General features: G+C 43.1%; 2 protein-coding genes across 3 annotated transcripts in view; one reads left to right on the top strand and one right to left on the bottom strand.

The window, feature by feature from the left end:
• LOC119796856 (leucine-rich repeat-containing protein 3B-like) overlaps positions 1-4,795 on the bottom strand; it is a 15,417-nt gene extending 10,622 nt beyond the window's left edge. For both annotated transcript variants that reach the window (XM_038305607.1, XM_038305608.1), the window contains exon 1: positions 4,444-4,795. The gene's annotated coding sequence lies outside the window, so the exon portion shown is untranslated. The remainder of the gene's footprint in view (positions 1-4,443) is intronic.
• Positions 1-17,582, top strand: part of LOC119796857 (serine/threonine-protein kinase WNK4-like) — a 24,183-nt gene extending 6,601 nt beyond the window's left edge. Inside the window, exons 7-24 of the mRNA XM_038305609.1 lie at positions 4,507-4,726; positions 4,805-5,032; positions 5,174-5,348; positions 6,813-6,967; positions 7,901-7,974; positions 8,059-8,194; positions 8,267-8,383; positions 8,472-8,627; positions 10,767-10,818; positions 10,980-11,090; positions 12,663-13,225; positions 13,310-13,355; positions 13,436-13,551; positions 14,672-14,720; positions 15,266-15,665; positions 16,857-17,062; positions 17,138-17,232; positions 17,514-17,582. Coding sequence (XP_038161537.1) covers positions 4,507-4,726; positions 4,805-5,032; positions 5,174-5,348; positions 6,813-6,967; positions 7,901-7,974; positions 8,059-8,194; positions 8,267-8,383; positions 8,472-8,627; positions 10,767-10,818; positions 10,980-11,090; positions 12,663-13,225; positions 13,310-13,355; positions 13,436-13,551; positions 14,672-14,720; positions 15,266-15,665; positions 16,857-17,062; positions 17,138-17,232; positions 17,514-17,516 — 2,902 coding nt within the window. The 3' untranslated portion in view covers positions 17,517-17,582. The remainder of the gene's footprint in view (positions 1-4,506; positions 4,727-4,804; positions 5,033-5,173; positions 5,349-6,812; positions 6,968-7,900; positions 7,975-8,058; positions 8,195-8,266; positions 8,384-8,471; positions 8,628-10,766; positions 10,819-10,979; positions 11,091-12,662; positions 13,226-13,309; positions 13,356-13,435; positions 13,552-14,671; positions 14,721-15,265; positions 15,666-16,856; positions 17,063-17,137; positions 17,233-17,513) is intronic.

Here is a 17,582-nt window from a genome sequence, read left to right as displayed (position 1 = left end):
TTGGAAATGATGCCGGCTTTTGCCAAAGCTTGAACAACAGAGCCAGCAGACACGTTAGTCCAAGCATCAACAATCCATCCGCAAACGGTGGCATAACTTGCCTGTCTGTCATCCATCGCTCCCACGCCGCTCGCAGCCTTACTTTGAACGGCCGGTTCACACCGATGTCGAGCGGTTGAAGTTCCTCCCGGGATAACAGCGAGCACAGCGTTCATTTGTTTCACCATGTTTTTCACATCGGCTGTGAGATGGGCACGCATGGAGTCACAGATTAACAGCGAACACATACCTGTTCTTTTATAAACAATCCACGCCCACACTTCCCCCTTTAACGTTCTCATGGCAGTCTCAACAACGTCCGCAGTAACAACACACATAGGGCCCACTGCACTATAAGAAGCGCTGCAGATTTTGAGTGAAAAAAAAAGACGTTTATATGCGCCTTATAGTTGCGAAAATACGGTAAATGAAAAAAAATGTTCTGACCATGGTGTCAACATGCAAGTTTTTCTACACGGAGGGATCAATTGTTTGACTCCAAAAACAATGTGTTAAAATCTATCTTTTATCTTTTATTTCCGGGTGGATCATCTCAATAAGTGGTCCTCCTGATTGTCAATCTTTCAGGTTATATGTTTACGTAAGGCCGTCCTACGTGCTCGCCCCGTTAGCCATCTTTTTCGATATCTGTGGTGAGCTACGGTTTCAGACAGTCATTGAAGCTCGCCTTTCTCACTGCGCTTCCTTGAAAATGGCCAAAGGTTGTAAGAGAAAAAGTGTCTGAAGCGAATGAGAATATATCCCAGAATGCTCTCCTCGCAAAGCACTATGTCGCTCTCACACCGGCCCACTGTTGCCCACCAGCAGAGCAGGAGGAGTTATGTGACCAACGAAGCAAAAAGCAGTGAATATCTGTCCAAACAGAGGGGAAATGGGCTCCGGCATGCAATTTTTTTTGGAGTGGAGAGGTGGGCGGGTCTTTAAAATATCCTCCACAATACCTTTATTACGATTAGATGATTAAATGAGCTTTATTGATCTCACCGCGGAGAAATTCACTGGTTACATATTGGCATGTTAATTAAAGAAGGTGCAAAGGTAAAAAGGTGCATTAAGAATAAACAATATATATATATACAGTATATCAAGATAAATAAGGATTAAAATATGGGTTTTCTGGAAACACTAATATTAACATGGGAGTCATCAGCATATCGCTTTAGTTTTGGAAGCATTTAGCTTTTTAACTATTTGTATAGGTTCCATATGAATATAGAGCTTTAAGTTAATATTAAAAGCAAATCATTATATTTATTGACCTCAGCTCTTCAAGTGGTGATTAAAAACAAAATAGGACATGATAAAGACAAACTAAAACTTAAAATTAAGAAACCAAAAGCAGAGAAAAGGTCAGAAACAAAACAATGGGCACAACTTTAAGAGAAATTAACAACATAATTGCATTTTGGATAAATTATTTCTTAAAAATGCTCTTGATTGCACTTCCTGCTCTGAATAACGTGGGTCACTCTTACTTTGTTGACATTTATACAAATCTTCACGCGACCTTGACTCCACCTTGTCCCCCATAATAATGATGATGATGGGTTGCTTTTGTCTTTCACTCCAATTATCCAAACCATGAAGGCTGCAGATGAAAGAAGTTTAAACACTTTCAGTATTTCAATATTTATGTGAACAATTTCCTAAATAAATATGGAAGCTGTATATAAAAAAATTGGATCTGTATCAGCTAAAAAAAGTCTCAGAGGTTAGAAATCATTAACCACATCATCAGGATTACACCATTAATGGAACTCATTAATGAGGTTAGAATCATCAGAGTGTCCATAGAGACGTTTCACTGCCTAACCAGCACCATGTCATCTGCAAACAGGTCACAGCAGGAATTCAGCAGGTGCATCTCATTCCCTTGGGAGCTCCTGTATTTAAAATTATATCTTAATAGTCGATCTGCTAAAAACTCCTGTTTGCAATGATGATGCTTCTATTTTAAACAAGGTTTGCTTCCGCATACAGTTCAAAACTGAAGAAAAATAAAATCCTAACCTAGCATAACTACTTGGCTGCTGTTTATGATTCCTGGCTGTAGCATCTGCAGTAGATGCTTTTACATGCAAGCTGATTGGAGTCAAAACATGAACTGATTGATGATGAACCTCTGTACTTGCAAAGTACTCTGGTCAGTGCAATAGTTCAGAAATCTTTTAATAATGTTGCTTTGAACCTTTTAAAGCGGAGGTATTCAACAGGGTCCACAGAGGTACTGCATGGGGGTCGCGAAAGTTTTGGTTGATTAGACTTTTTTTATATTCCCCCCTGCAAATTTTCCCACTAATTGAAATGTCTTTAAATCCACATTAACATGAATTCAACACACTGTAGTAAACAGATAAATGGAGGCAGAAGACGTCTTTCAGGCATCAATGCTCACATTCAGCGACGCACAGGAGCTCTTTCAAGCTGGACACCGTTTCATTCACAACACCTGTCCCATCAACCAGGAAGCAGAAATACTTTAATAATCCCAGGGAGGGATTACTTTAGTCACTCTATTACATCTGTAATAGAGTGACTAAAGGACCAGTTTGATATAACATTTTTTTTTACAGAATATATATAATTAGGGGGTCCCCACTCCATCTCGCCATCAGTTTGGGGGTCCTTGGCCTGGAAAACGTTGAAGACCGCTGTTTTAAAGGAAGAGACACTGAATTGATTAAGTAAAAACTGCTGTCAATTGAAGGCTGCATGATATAACTGCCCTACCTTTTATACAATATGGTCCAGATGCCCTTTAATGACAGTGAGGCCTCGGACACCGCACCCCCCCTCCCCTTGAACAGGCCGTACAGAAACTGAAATCTCACCCTACTGGAGTACTTTCAGTTCATATGAAACATCAATTATAGAACACTACAGTGATCTATGAGGGCACTAACAGGTCCTGGCACAAATAAAGTTAGCCTGTATTTAAATGTTTCCTCTCTCCAGTGATCATCAGATCAATAAATGTAACGAAGACTGAGGAATTCACATTAATTGCTGTAAACATTTCACAACCACTGAACCAGCTGTTCATAATGGAGTATTTAAGTTTTCCAGAGACTTTGGAATCTAATGCAATGTCTGGGATTCTCAATGTTTCCTGACCCATAATGCTCAGCGGTTATCAGCTATCATACACTCTCTGCCCATCGCTGTTCATTAAACAGGAAGAGGTCTCAGCCATTAAAGGAATAGTACACCCAAAACATGATTAGCCTTCATTTTCTACTCACCCCCATGCTGAACAACACTCTGGAGTACTTTTTTGATATCTCAAATGCATCTGGAGATCTGGGAGGCTTCTTGCTGTCTGCTGACATTCAAATAATGGAGGTCTATGGTGCCCGAGGCAGAAAGGTCCATAAAAGTCCACAAAAAACGTGTCAATATTCCTCCATACTGCTCGTCCAATGTATTCCAAGTGTCCTGAGTGGGTAGCATCCAGAATTTACTCGAAACAAAGTCATTTAAAATGTTTTTAGAGCATAAACAGTAGTGTATAGGATTTCCTGAAAGCGCGCACATGCGCGTTCACAACGCTACGGAAGCCGGCAGACCAAACCAGCGCATTCAGCTCGGCAAAGAACTCATGCTCTTCCTCAACACTGAAGTCCTCAGACATTTTTCTTTCGTTGTTTCTTTCTTTGCACATGTAAACAGCACATTTCTTCTTCTACGCTTGCATTATTGGCAGAGCAGACCCTGAATGCGCACTTTCATCTGTCTTGGTCTGCCGGCTTCCGTAGCGTCGTGAGCGCGCATGTGCGCGCTTTCAGGAAATCCTATACACTACTGTTTATGCTCTAAAAACATTCTAAATGACTTCGTTTCGAGTAAATTCTGGATGCTACCCACTCAGGACACTTGGAATACATTGGACGAGCAGTATGGAGGAATATTGACACGTTTTTTGTGGACTTTTATGGACCTTTCTGCCTCGGACACCATAGACCTCCATTATTTGAATGTCAGCAGACAGCAAGAAGCCTCCCAGATCTCCAGATGCATTTGAGATATCAAAAAAGTACTCCAGAGTGTTGTTCAGCATGGGGGTGAGTAGAAAATGAAGGCTAATCATGTTTTGGGTGTACTATTCCTTTAATCCAAAGGGTTGCAGGGTCCTACAGAAACACAAATAAATGTATCCATAAAGCCCAGATATCAGTTAGGAAGCAGCTCCTTGCTGCCTGGATGTCCTCGTTAATATTATCAGTCAACATCAGACTTTGAAGGTGTCACTAATAACACTTAGTTTTATAATCATGGCTACCAAAGACATTTTTCTGACACTTCACCTCACACACCAACATGTCTTTGTTGTTACTGAAAACGCCATTATGACAATAACTTAATCTTTTTCTCCTGTTTGGTTACCTCAGTGTGTCTTCTCCATGTGTCAGAGTGAACTCAGCCGTTTGTTGATGTCCCGCTCTGTAGGTTTACGGTTCATGACCTGCTGGAGCACCGCTTCTTCCAGGAAAAGACAGGAGTCTACGTGGAGCTGGGCGAGGAAGATGATGGTACAAAGGCGGCGCTGAAACTCTGGCTCAGGGTGGACGACAAAAAGAAACTTCGAGGCAAATACAAAGACAACAACGCCATCGAGTTCCTGTTTGAGCTGTACAAGGACGTCCCTGAGGAGGTGGCTCAGGAGATGGTAGCCTCGACCCCACGCTGCTCACACGACAAAGGATTTATCACCTGGCTGGTCTCACCTGTCATTCTTTGTCTGCAGGTGATCCTAGGATTCGTGTGCAAGGCAGATTACAAGGTGATTGCCAAGGCGATCAGAAACCGAGTGACTGCCATAAAACGAGAGCGGGACAAAAAGCGCCGCCTCCTGGAGGAAGCCATGAACAACCTTAAGGCAGCTGTTGATAAGAAGGCAACTGAAGCAGCGCCCGAACAATCCGAGGTTTCCCATCAAAAACCTGCATCTGCTGCTGGAAGGATCAGTAATCAGGTTAAAGCTGTTGCTATGGAAACAGATTCTCCATACGATCATTGTTTCAAGATTTTATTCATGAATAAGTAATAATTCCTTCATCTTTTTATATGACTTTTAAAAATGTTAGCATTTGTTTTGCTTCCCCAATAAACTCAGAATGAAGTTTCTGCTGATGTCCAAGTCCCGCTCAGGGCACCAACGCCCGCGGGGACGTCGGTGGCGAGTAGCAGCCCTGCAGATTCTGGAATCAGCATCATTTCCAGCAAAGCAGGAGAAGGAGATGAGGAGGAAGACAAGACAACCAAACAAGCATCTTTCTCCTCAGCTGCCTGTCAGTACACTATATTACATCGTCTAATGCTGCTTTCACACCAAACCCATTCTGGGCGTCTGGTTTACATGCAAAGTCTATATGGGACAGCATCTATGGGACCAGCAGCGCATTGCGGCTTCGGTAGCGGTGCATTTAGAGCGTTCTGGTGTCCCAGCGTTCAGGCATCCGAGCATCCGAGCGGTCGATGCTAGAGTTCAATAAATTGAACTTTTGCCGCTGGACGCCTGAGCGTCAACCAATAAGAAAAGTTGATCTAGGAGTTTTTTGGGGGAGACAGCAATGACCTATAAGATGTTATCACTTCTGCAGAGATTCTGCATATGCAAACTAAATAAATATCACAGAGGTAAACTCCAAAGGTAAAAATAAAGCCGGAAGAATGCTGCACTAAAACATTTTTTATGAACTATGTAGAAACCGTTTATAAATATCCAAAATAACTCGAAATGTTAAAACCTCCCGATGAAAAATATTCGATTGTATATTCTGGTACTTGACATGGAGGGGAAAAAAAGAACTTTTTGCGGGATCTTGTAAAAGTTTATTTTTTCCCTCCGTGTCCCTTTAGGGGCTCCGTATACTTGCAACTTTTGATCACAAACTTTAAAAACTCTTTTTAATCACTTCAAACCCATACAAATGGTAGCAGGAAATCCCCCACTGGCTGGCTGCAGCAGAGAGCTTTCAGCGGGGATTTCCAGCACCGCCTGTCACTACGCAATCTGTCCTCGAATCACGATCAGTCATGTGCATGCGCAAACAGATTGCATCCGGTTTTCCATAAATAATATAATTATACTACTAAATGACTTATTTCTATCCTTAACTCATTAAAATTGCTAATATACATGTTTTATGACTTGTCTGGGACATTTTTGATGCTTTTTATATTTTCTTTGTTAAACAGCTTGTCTGACGTCGTCATGGGATATTCTCAGAGCAATCTGGCAAACTATGATTAAACAATGTTTAATCTTCATTTTATTTTTTAATTTCTTTAGATTATGCACTATATACCATAATGTTAATGCAAAAGGAAAACATAAAACTCAAAAAGACTAGATTTATGTTGCAATGTGTTGCTGAAAAAGTTAGCTCCCAGAAGTAGCGCAGGATCCCATTTCCGGTGCAGATTGGGAACAGAGTGATAAAACATTTGGTTTGGAGATGGACTGTCTTGCTTTTAGAACGTGTTAGAACAATTTTTCCAACTAATAAAGTAAATAAAGCCAAGCTGCTCTCTAGCTTTAAGCTACAAAACGGAGCAGATAAACAACCAGAGTGCCGAGCATCCAGAATGTCGAAGTGTGAAAGCAAATTGACCGCAGTTTGATCCGGCATCCAAATTTCTGTGTTTGAATGTATTTGACGCCCATAACGCCTTTGGTGTGAACACAGCATAACATAACATTATATTACTGCTGTCACTTCGAACTAATTAACTGTTTTTTCTTACGACAGCTGATGGTGAGACAGGAAACTCCTTCAACCTCTCCACAGGACCTGCCGACGCCTCGCCTCCTCCTCAAAACCCCGCCCTTGTTCCACAGACTCCTCCTCCTGTAAACCGTTCAGCTTCCAAACCCCCGCCATTCCCTGTGCTGCGCTTCCCAAAGGTCAGCAGGGAGGGGCTGGTAATAAAGCAGAAGGGATAAACAGTCCATAATGGGGTTTATGTCAAAAGGAACTTGTAGTTGAGTAGTTAAAAAAACAAAACAAACAAACTAAATGTATTTCTTTGCTTAAGTCCAGCTACAACATGTTATTTACCAATAGATTAGAGAGTGTGGAAGCTCTAAATGGTATTTCAATTGGGGTGCCCTGCAGCCTGCTCCTGCTGGCTAGAAACTGTTTTCTCCCTGAAGGTCCTGATTCAGTTCAATCCGGCCAATGCACCAATTGTGGAAGCTCAAAATGGTAGAATTCTCTTCAGACAGAAACAAAAACACTGAACACTAATTTTGTCCTCCGGATTGGGGGGGGGCCATTTATTGACAAGTCCAATTCCAACAGCAGTCTAAAAAACTTCACAAGTCCAGCACTACTTCATCACAGACAATGTCAACGCGTTTCCCCCGAATCTGGCCCTCCTCTCCAGCCCCATTTATACCTTCCTGAAACATGGTGTACATGTGTGTCTGTTTTGACTCTGATACCTAAACAGGAAAAAGTTGTTTTTGTCAAGTTCTCTTGGCTCACAAATTATCCAACGTGCAGATCACCAACTTAGATTGTTATGTGACCTCTGCTTTCCATTGTTTCTGTGTGCTAGGGTTCAAACGCCCTGTGCACTGTATTCTCTCTGTGTTGCTAAGTGTGTATAAGGCCTTGAAATGTGTTTACAATGTGTAAAAATTATATAGTGCCATCAAGAGCTGAATTTTAAGTGATCTATGATTTATGAAAGAATGATTCAACCAGCATGAGCCACATTTAGTACAGGAAAATACACAAAGCCTGAGTTCCTGAATAAGAACAAAAACCAAAATCGTTTCTTCTGCCCCCTAGTGGTGTTTAGTGAGTCTTGCCATTGAATCTCTCACCTACAGAGCATTGCTGTGTCCCAAAGTGCTGGGACCCCTCCTATTGATTCTCCATGGGGGTTCTCTTCCCCTGTTGACAGGTAAAACACACTTGCTATCAACATTTAATGACTCCAAACCCTCTTTGTTTAAAGCAATTTAATTATGTGTGTTTTCTGTTGCAGCTACTCCTCTGACATAACCTCCGGTCTGAGTGACGGAAACGACGCCCAGTCCGATCGGAGCAAACAGGAAGTGGCTAAAAGAGAGGCCACAAAGCAGTTCAGACGCAGAGCCAGAGCTCGGCTGCGGATCATAGGGGTGAGTGGAAGCAGCAGCGTCAGAGTCCTGGGAACTGAACCGGGTTCGCTGATCAGAGTTGGCTGCTTTCAGGTGTCCGATAAGGTGGACCGGGTGGTGGAGTGTCAACTGCAGACTCACAACAACAAGATGGTGACCTTTAAGTTCGACCTGGATGGAGACAATCCAGAGGACATCTCATCTGTGATGGTTAGGATACAGCCAATCAGAGCAAAGCATTTAATCAGCATTCAGCTCTTCATCAGACCAGCTTGAATAACCAATTCTTTATATTCAGCTCCTTAGAGACTTCATCATGCCATCCGAGAGGGAGGGGTTTGTTCTACGCATGTATGAAATCATCAAGAGGGCGGAGCTAATGATCCATCAGCAGCATCCAGGAGATTCAAACAGGCAGCCCCACCTGAATGCCTCCACCCTGCATGAATCGCAGGTTTGCCTTAATCCTCTAATGGCCTAAAGTGCTGTGAAGTTGTATCCTGCTGAAATTTCTCATGTGTTGCAGCTTTTTGATCTCACCTGAATGTTTTAGATCGATAAAGAAATCAAAGCAAATGACAAATTCTGTCTTTTTTCTAAAGGAGGTGAAAAGGGGAATAATTGCCCCCTTAATAAACTATCAGTAATTTGGTTAGTGGCCCAAGCTTGTCTCAACCAGGCACATGAAATCCCTTACAGAAGACCTGTCAGGCAACATGAAGTAGGCTAAAACATCTTACAAAGCAGAACATTATGCCAGCAGCTAAAGAACATAAAGAACAGATAAGAAACAAAGGCCTCCTGAAACTATTCTATAAGTTCATGGATGATTCATTAATAGGAGGTAACTAATGAACCCAGATCAACATCTGAAAGATTGAAAGCCTCACATGGGCAAAAAGTGCATCCATTGTTATTTTTAAATCTGTACATCCCAAAAAGTTAAAAAACAATCCACTGGACTTTGTTTCCAAGTTTTATGAAGTTTCTCCTTCCATCCAGGAAGCTTTTTCAATGCAAAATGTCAGAAATAGCGTTGAGTTCCAGGTTTTATAGGGTGGACAAGAAAAAAAAGCCTTATTTTGGCTTAGAAAACATGCAATTAAACTGGTCGAATGGGTCCGTCCCTTGGGAATGGGCAGTTGTTGGGTTCTTTGTAAGCCTGCAATACCCTATACCTGTGTTTTTCTCTGAAAGGGGTGTCCTTAGAGGGAATTGTTGGCCTGGCTGAACAGGGAGGTTCTCTGCTCCCCTGCATTGGGGTGGTTGCCACGATGAAGGAGCCACTCTATCACAAATCTTCACATTTGTCCAAAATGTGAAGATTCTGGTCCTCTAAGGAATGTCCTCTGTGCAGCAGAGTCTTGTCCAGAGGAGGGCGCTCTTCTGTGTTGGGCCATGCATCTATGGAGAGGTTGTTTGGTTTCTCCAATATAAAGATCAGAGCATTCCTCACTGCATTAGTCTCTGTTTAAGGGTCTTGCTTGGCTTGAAATTTACTGGGATTTTATGTTTGAAGAAAATCCTCTTGAGTTTTTCAGAGACAATGTAACATAGGGGATGGCGATGTTTTTGCATTTAAACACAAAAACATCGCCATCCCATATTACAAGCTAACAAAGAACCCAACGACTGCCCATTCTCAAGGGGCGGACCAGTTTGTCCGGTTTAATTTTCATGTTTTCTAAATGGAAAAATTTCTAAGCAAAAACAAGGTTTTGTTTTTGGTCCAATCTATACAACCGCAAACTCAACGTTATTTCTGACATTTTGACTTAAAAAAAAGCTCCCTGGATGGGAAAAGAAACGTCTTCAAACTTGGAAACAAAGTCCAGTGGATTGTTTTTAAACTTTTTTGGAATAACTATGACCTGCATGACTGAGAATCTGCACCAGCAACTCTATACATTCCTGATGACACAAAAGAAACATGTCATATCTCACAATGACCAGATAATAGGTTTGGGGTGTGACTATTTATTCCACACAGAATAAGTAGTTTTAATTTGGGTTGTTTCCTTTTCCCCCTCATTGTTAAAGGAAACTGCCATTAAATTATCAGTTAGTATTAACTCTAGTTCTCTGTGTCTGATGTTAAAATTTGATTAAAGTTCAGAAACCTTCAACTGTGACAAAACTGCCAGAACAGAAGAACTTTCTAAAAAAGGGCCAGCTCTTTACATCGATATTTACAGAAACGTTAACAGTTACCTGAAGCATAATCTTAAATACCTTAAAGGCGAACGCCGTTTTTTTTCTACATTGGCCCCTTTATTTTATGTTATTACATCATGTCCTACTCACCCATATGAGTTTTGTGTTATTTGGAGCTGTTCTGAAGATATTCTGTGCCTTCAAGTCGTTGCCCATAGGAAGATGTTACTTGGATATGACCTAATGGAAAATCTTCAGATCAGCTCCAAATGACACAAAACTCATATAGGTCAAACTCATATGGGTAGAACATGATGAAATAACGTAAAACAAGGGGCCTGTCTTTAAGAAGACTGTAAAATGATGAGTTCCATAATTACATATATTATTTTGTTTGTCTGTTAACTTTAACTTTAAAACTGTTTCTAAATCTTCACAGTTAAAAGAAGCAAATGATCTTTCCAGAGCCATGTCCACGTCCTCTTTACCTGGTAAGGAACACCACTCTGATCATGGTGGGTTTGTTCAACCATAAGATCCGTCCGATAGTTTAAAACTTTGATATGATGTAAAGCTGTTGCTTCTGACTCTGTGTTTCATTTTTCCACCATCTATCTGTCCAAGTCAGTTGATTCTTGTTTTCCTTTGTTAGATATTGAAAATAGTGACCCCTCCCCTCTCAAAGCTGTGGATTTCCACATCGACACTGAGGCCACACCCCCCGTCAGGCCACTGAGGTCACAGTCTTTCCAGACCCCATCAGGTACGAGATGGTTAATTTAAAGGGGTGATAGAATGATTCTATAGGGTATCTGGTCCTTCAGGTCTCTCAATAGGGTGTGTAACATTGGTTGGGCTGAAAATGGCATATTAGCTGTTATATGAGCCCTAATGCAGCCTGGTTAAAAGCCCTAGAATGAAACGAAACGAGCGAAGCTGCTGAGGAAAGACGCGTCATAGCAACAAACACTCACTCACTGAAACATAAAACTGTTGATATGGTAGGGGGACCAGACGTCCTCTTTTTCCCAGATATGTTCTATTTTTTATACCTAAAAAAATGTCCGGGGGGGAATTTTCTTGAACCCCAGTCGGCCTTCCTTGAACCCCGGCCTCAGCAGATGGCCGCTCACATTGAGCCTGGTTCTGCTGGAGGTTTCTTCCTGTTAAAAGGGAGTTTTTCCTCTCCACTGTCGCTACAAGCATGCTTAGTGTGAGGGATTGCTGAAGAGTCAATGAGTCGATGCAATCAGCTGGTTTTCCTTAGATAGAAAACTTTGTATCAATTTGACTGTATGATCTGGTTGAGCTGTAAAGTGCCTTGAGATGACATGTGTTGTGAAGTTGGCGCTATATAAATAAACTGAATTGAATTGAATTTCAAAATCGTCCGGGATTTCGGTCGACTACAGTGCAGCACGTAGTCAAAGAACTTTGGGTATTCGAACCGAGCCGTCAGCTGCGGGGCTGGTCCAGAAACCCCAGCGGATGGGGGCATGGAGCCAGCAGGGGACGGGGTGACCGGACCAAACCCGGTGATGGTAGCCTGGACACCAGCGGCCCCGTGCTCCCCCTCCCTGCCTTACCGGACCCGAGCCCCCCTCCTTCGGCTGAGGACGGGCGGCTCAGGGATCTCTGCTGAGGTCCAGTCCAATCCGCGCCCCAGCAGTCGACACTTTATAACCACCCCCCTTGCGCCAGTGAACCAGTGGGCTGGTTGGAAGTCAATTTCGGGGCGTGACAAAAGTACAGGCAAAAACCAAATGAGGCAACATCCCTGAGTTTACGTCAACTCTGTGCTTTGTTTGGATTCGCCCGTTTTATGGTGGAAGTTTAGAATTGTGAGATTTGCAGAGAAAGGAGTTGTTGATGAGGTTTGATCTTCTTTGTACGTCTATTTCACCCACTGAACTATCGTTATTCATCTATGACAATGGTAACTTGGTTTTGCATTCTATGACCCCTTAAAGACTCAACCATCTACATGGGAATCAACTGGTTGAACTGGGACCAGCAGACAGACCTGAGCCAATCGCAGTCCGCTGCAGCGAACAGTCAGCCCACAGTCTGCCGCCTCTATCTGCTGGCAGGGGTTGATAGACGACACTCGGTTTCCCCGGCGCCACCCCTTGGAGGGACGATGGGGGGGATTAGAAAAATTAGATAAAATGTGTGTGTGTGTGTGGGGGGATATTTTTGAGTGCAGACAATAAATAAGTATTTGTATATAGGAAAACAAAACAGTTAAAGAAAAAATATATTTTACTTTCCTCCCCCATGGGTATCGAACAGCAGATTTTATTAAACTAAACTTATTGTATGTTCCTTCCTCCAGCATCCTTTTATCAGCCCCCACAGTACCCCCAAAACTATCCCCGAGACTCCAACTCTACTCCCCGATCTCATCTCACACCTGCTGCTCAATACCACCTCCCAGCTCACCCCTATTCAACTTACACTGCTTCCTTCCCTACTTTTTCCCCCATCCCCCGACTCCCCCGGGTCCAGAGTAACCCTGCCCTCTTCCCCCCCACCTCCTCTCCACCAACGCCTCCTCCTCACCAGTGGCCCTCTCAAGACCAGCCTATTTTTTCTCTGGCCAATGTCCTCTCTGTGGCAATGAGTGTAGCTCAGTCCCTCATGCCCCAATCTGGGGTCCCCAACCAGGCCTTATACCCCCAGAGTCCACCTATATCTCCCCCATTTCCTTACCCACAGACTGCCCCCAATTCTTCTGCATCTCCATCTTTGGGCTCTAGTCTTCATCATCAAAGCAACGCCTCCTTTTCCAATTCCTTTCCCATACAACCGTCCTACTCTCCAGCAACACTTCAGGCAGGCTCATCTAGGGGAACCCAGCAGGAAACATCACCCAGCACCACCCAAAAAAACGCTCAGGTGAGACAGAGTGAAGCAGTTTTTCACACTACTAGGTTCTGCATTATGGAAGTACAAAGACCTTCTTTCATCCATTTTTTACAGCTCAGGAATTCTGTTGGTAAGGTTGACTTAACTGCGCCTCCTCATGGTGAGTACCTGGTGCCACCACTGACTCCAGTCACACCTGACTGAACCTGGACATTGAACAGTTATCATACTGGTTCACAGGTTCAGGGATACCATCTTCTCCCAGTCTGACCACTACTTCTGATCCCAGAGAAGAGTTTTCTGACTCATCAACTTCTTCCACTTCCTCTCCTCATACATCAACTCCTCGCAAAATGGTGAGGTCCTTCAACAGCAGATATTCTGTTTGATCAGTGCATGTAAGTCACATCCTTCCCTGATGGATATATGAAGATTTCGTCTGAGGAAACAAGCTTGTGATATGAAATCATATGTTCTCTAGTTGATGACTGTGCTATAACAATTCAACAGTCAGGGATCAGCTGTCTTGCGGTTACCTAATTAGTTAAAAGGTCACATAAATTCAGTTGTTTAAATCGTCCTTAGTAGACCATGGGTCCATCGTCTACAACCCGTGACACCCTCCTTGGGTTGTTTTTATAGTTTACAGCTGCAAATAGCAAATCAGCCAATGACAGGGCAGCATCCAGAGATGGCCAGTCCTCAGTCTACTGGTCAGGTCTTTGTCCATGATGAGTTAAATCCAAAAGCATCTCACTTTGTTTATCCTTCGGGGTAAGTTCAAAGTTACTGTACCTCTTAATTCCTCAAGTTATTTTAGTTCTGCTTCTTTCCCTCCTATCCCATGCATGCTGATTATGATCATGCTAGATCATCAAGTCTTTGACCTCCTCTAGTAGCCTTAGGTTCCTTGAATCCAATCACACTTGGGGGGAGTGGTGGCCTAGTAGTTGGGGCATAGAATCCTGAGGTTGTGAGTTCGATCCCCCACTCCCGCAGACTGCCACTGCCAACCGGGGAGCAGCATGGGGTTAAGGGTCCCTGAGCAAGACCTTTAACCCTACACTGCTCCCCGGGTGCCGCACAATGGCAGCCCACCCCAAGGGGATGGGTTAAATGCAGAGAACTAATTTCATTGCTCTGTACTTGTGACAGTGGAATGGCAATAAAGTTGAATTCCATAATTTCTATTCTAATGTTGACTGCAAAGGACTTCTGAGTGTGTATCAGGTGTTGTTTCTAATCGTAAAGTTGAAAGCTCCTTCAGAATGGCTCTGTCCAATACCGTCACTGGTAGTTCGATGGTGGTGGAACAAGCTACCTGATGTACAGGGATCACCTTCCTTTCTGATTCCTCAGTTCACAGAGACTCAGTCCTTTGAGCTCATTTGGACTCATGAGTCCTGACGAGTTTTGTGTTGGACTCCTTCACTCATGTACTTTACTGTTAAACTTAATTTTTTTTCTCACGCTCAGGTGTCCCCTCCAGTTTCTCCATCAGGAAGAATGTCCCCTACCCTTAAAGGTAAGATTTACATGCTTGATTTTTAAAACAAAGAAAATTTCCAAAGTTTTCATATTAACAGAACAAATATGAGGAATGCATTTTACTTTCATGACAAAAATCTTCTTTCTTACCTGTAATATACATTTCCTGCCAAAGGTTTTTCCTTTCCTCTGTCCTGCTCCATCCTAGCATTACTCATGTCCAACGTTCCACCCAATGGTCCAGCTGGTTGTAGAATATCATCAGTTAATGTTCGATTTTTCAAATGTTTTCTCTCTGACTCAGTCCAAAAAATGTTAAATATGGTTCACTCTTCTGTCTTAGCATTGCTGCATTTCATGAATTGTGTACAAAGTTTTCTGAAGGTTCCAAAACAGGCTCCAGACTTTTACCACTGCAACCCATTGATCCTTTTGTCTTCAGCGGTTCTTTGGTAGATTTGCTGCTGCGTTTGGGTTCATTGTTCTGTGTGGTTATCATTATTTCACACTCAAACCTTAGGCTAAACCTGTAGACAACAAACTTTAATTAGGTTGTCAAAGGGTTCTTCTCTTCTTTCACAGTGAAAACACCACTGTTCACAGTTGGTCGCTTCCAAGTGTCACCTTCTCAGAGAGGTCCTCCCCTCCATCATCAGGAGGCATCTCCCCGAGACAAGGCTGCTACCACAACATCCCCCCAACTTCCATCCAGTAAGAATCAACCAGAGAGCAACACAGGAAGCAATACAGAGGGCAGCCAATCAGAGAACAGCAACCCCACAGTTACCTTCTCTTCAGCTGGTGTCCATGACAGCCTGTCTGGTCAGGAGGGGAAGAAGTCAGGCAGTCGCAGGCTGAGTGTGAGCCTGTGGGAGGGGCCAGGAAGCAGCTTTAACCAATCGCGGAGCCGGTCGGCCACCTACAGCTCTGATGAATCAGAGGGCGAAGAGATGTGGGAGGAGCTAATAGAACTTCGTCAAAGGTGAATGGAGGCATCAGTTCAAATTCTGTTTATTTTATTCGATAGCACCAATTCACAACCCATGTCATCTAAAGGTATTTAAAGGGACGGTTCAATCAGATCATACTGTAAATTAAAAGGAAATCAGCTGATTGCATCGAGTCGCTGACCTGTAGAACAAGCTCCTCCTGTTATGGTTTTTCCTTTTTGGGACTGTGAGTTTTTAGTTATTAGTAATTCTGTTTTGTTCTTTAGTTTATTTTTCCATTATATTCAATCAGTCTTTAGTTATTCTTTGTCGCCCCCTTGTGATGGTTTCCTTTCCTCTTGGCTTCTTTCTAGTTAGTTTTACTCACAACTGCTTCTGATTCAGCTCATTAGTCCATCCTTTGTTCGGCTCTCCTTGTATACACCGCCTCTGCGGTCACTCAGTGCTGGTTCCTTGTTGTTTTTGCCATTTCTTAATCTCTGGCTCCCCACGTAAGCTTTCCCTTGAAGTTTTCTGGTTTTTTGGTTCCTTGTATTTTTTGTAATGTTGGATTTTTGCCTCAGTGGCTTTTAATACTAACCTCTGCATCCTGATCTCTGCATTTGGGTCCTAAAAATCCTCCACTCAACCATGACACCTCTTGGATGAGCTTTTGTTGATGGCACACCGAGCATGCATACAGTGACAATGGAGAGGAAAACAACTCCCTTTGAACAAGAAAAACACTCCAGCAGAACCAGAAAAAGGCTCAGTGTGAGCAGCCATCTGCTGAGGCCGACAGAAGAATTTACGAATACCCTCTATGTTAGAAAAGCTAACAGTAAGCTAGATCCACAGGTGGCGCTGTCTGAGAAAGAAACTGTTAATTGAATGAACTCTGAAACAGTTTTCAGGTCAAAGGGATGAAAGAGAGAATGTCCAGTTAGTCACAGTAAAAGCTGAGCCCATAGTTACCTATAGGAGAGAAACAGGACTAAACACTGGAAAACAGGCTGAACTCTATCTTCAGTAGAGATCAGTGAGGGGTTCAGATTAATTTCTTCCAAAGTTGTGCTAATATTTATGCTACTTCAGGAAGCAACATGATGATTCTAGCTAATCCAATGTTACTGTCATTCATGCTGCTGTGTAGGGATTTGTCCAGCTTGTTTCACTTAACTCTGCAGCAATGTTTGTGCCGATGAGTCTATCCTCTGTAACCCCTGTCTCCTTCCTCTTGACAGACACCTGGGTCAGGTGCAGAGCCTGCAGGTGAGTCAGAAGCGAGAGATTGAGGAGCTCTATCGCCTAAAGGGTAAAGTCCCACCTCCCGGCATTGTCCCTCCGGCTGCCATGTTGAAGCATCGCCATCGCCGCTTGTCCAACTCCGGAATGTACGGCCTCCCACGTAGAAACAGCCTGCAGAAACTGGACACACTGCCCCCTTCAGGTAGAAATGCACACTTGTCCCCTCATACAGATTAACAGTTTCTGACTTTGTAAAACTGGTCTTCTTGTGGTTCAGGCATCATGAGGAAGGGCTCGGTCAGTGGCAGCAGCAGTGGATCTCAGGACAGAGTTCTGAAGGGAGTGACCTTCGCTCCAGGACACAGCTGCATGGTGAGATTAGAACCTCAACTACCAAAACCTGAGGGCTGCAGCAAGGTGCAACATAACAATGTTTATTTTCTGTGGATTTGATGTGAAGTAGACATACATGGTTATGACATTAATCCAGATTTTCTTTAGTGCTGGTTATGGCTCAGCTCAGGCTGCAGATCAGTTTCTCTGAGTGTTCTTTATTCTTCAGGGTTTATTGTAAGTGAGGATGGAGAACATGGCGTGCTTTGTTGAACATCTGATTTAGGATCCATACCTGACCTCCTACCTTTGTGTTTCAGTGAGAGGGGAGCTGACTAAAACATAAAGACCATCACAGCTGTGGAAACGGATGAAGATGTAATAAAGAG

Source organism: Cyprinodon tularosa, unplaced genomic scaffold (assembly GCF_016077235.1).
Source record: "Cyprinodon tularosa strain WSP-4 unplaced genomic scaffold, ASM1607723v1 ctg560, whole genome shotgun sequence".
Classification (NCBI taxonomy): domain Eukaryota; kingdom Metazoa; phylum Chordata; class Actinopteri; order Cyprinodontiformes; family Cyprinodontidae; genus Cyprinodon; species Cyprinodon tularosa.
Note: the sequence above shows the minus strand (reverse complement) of the source record. Positions and strands in the feature narration are given on the sequence as shown.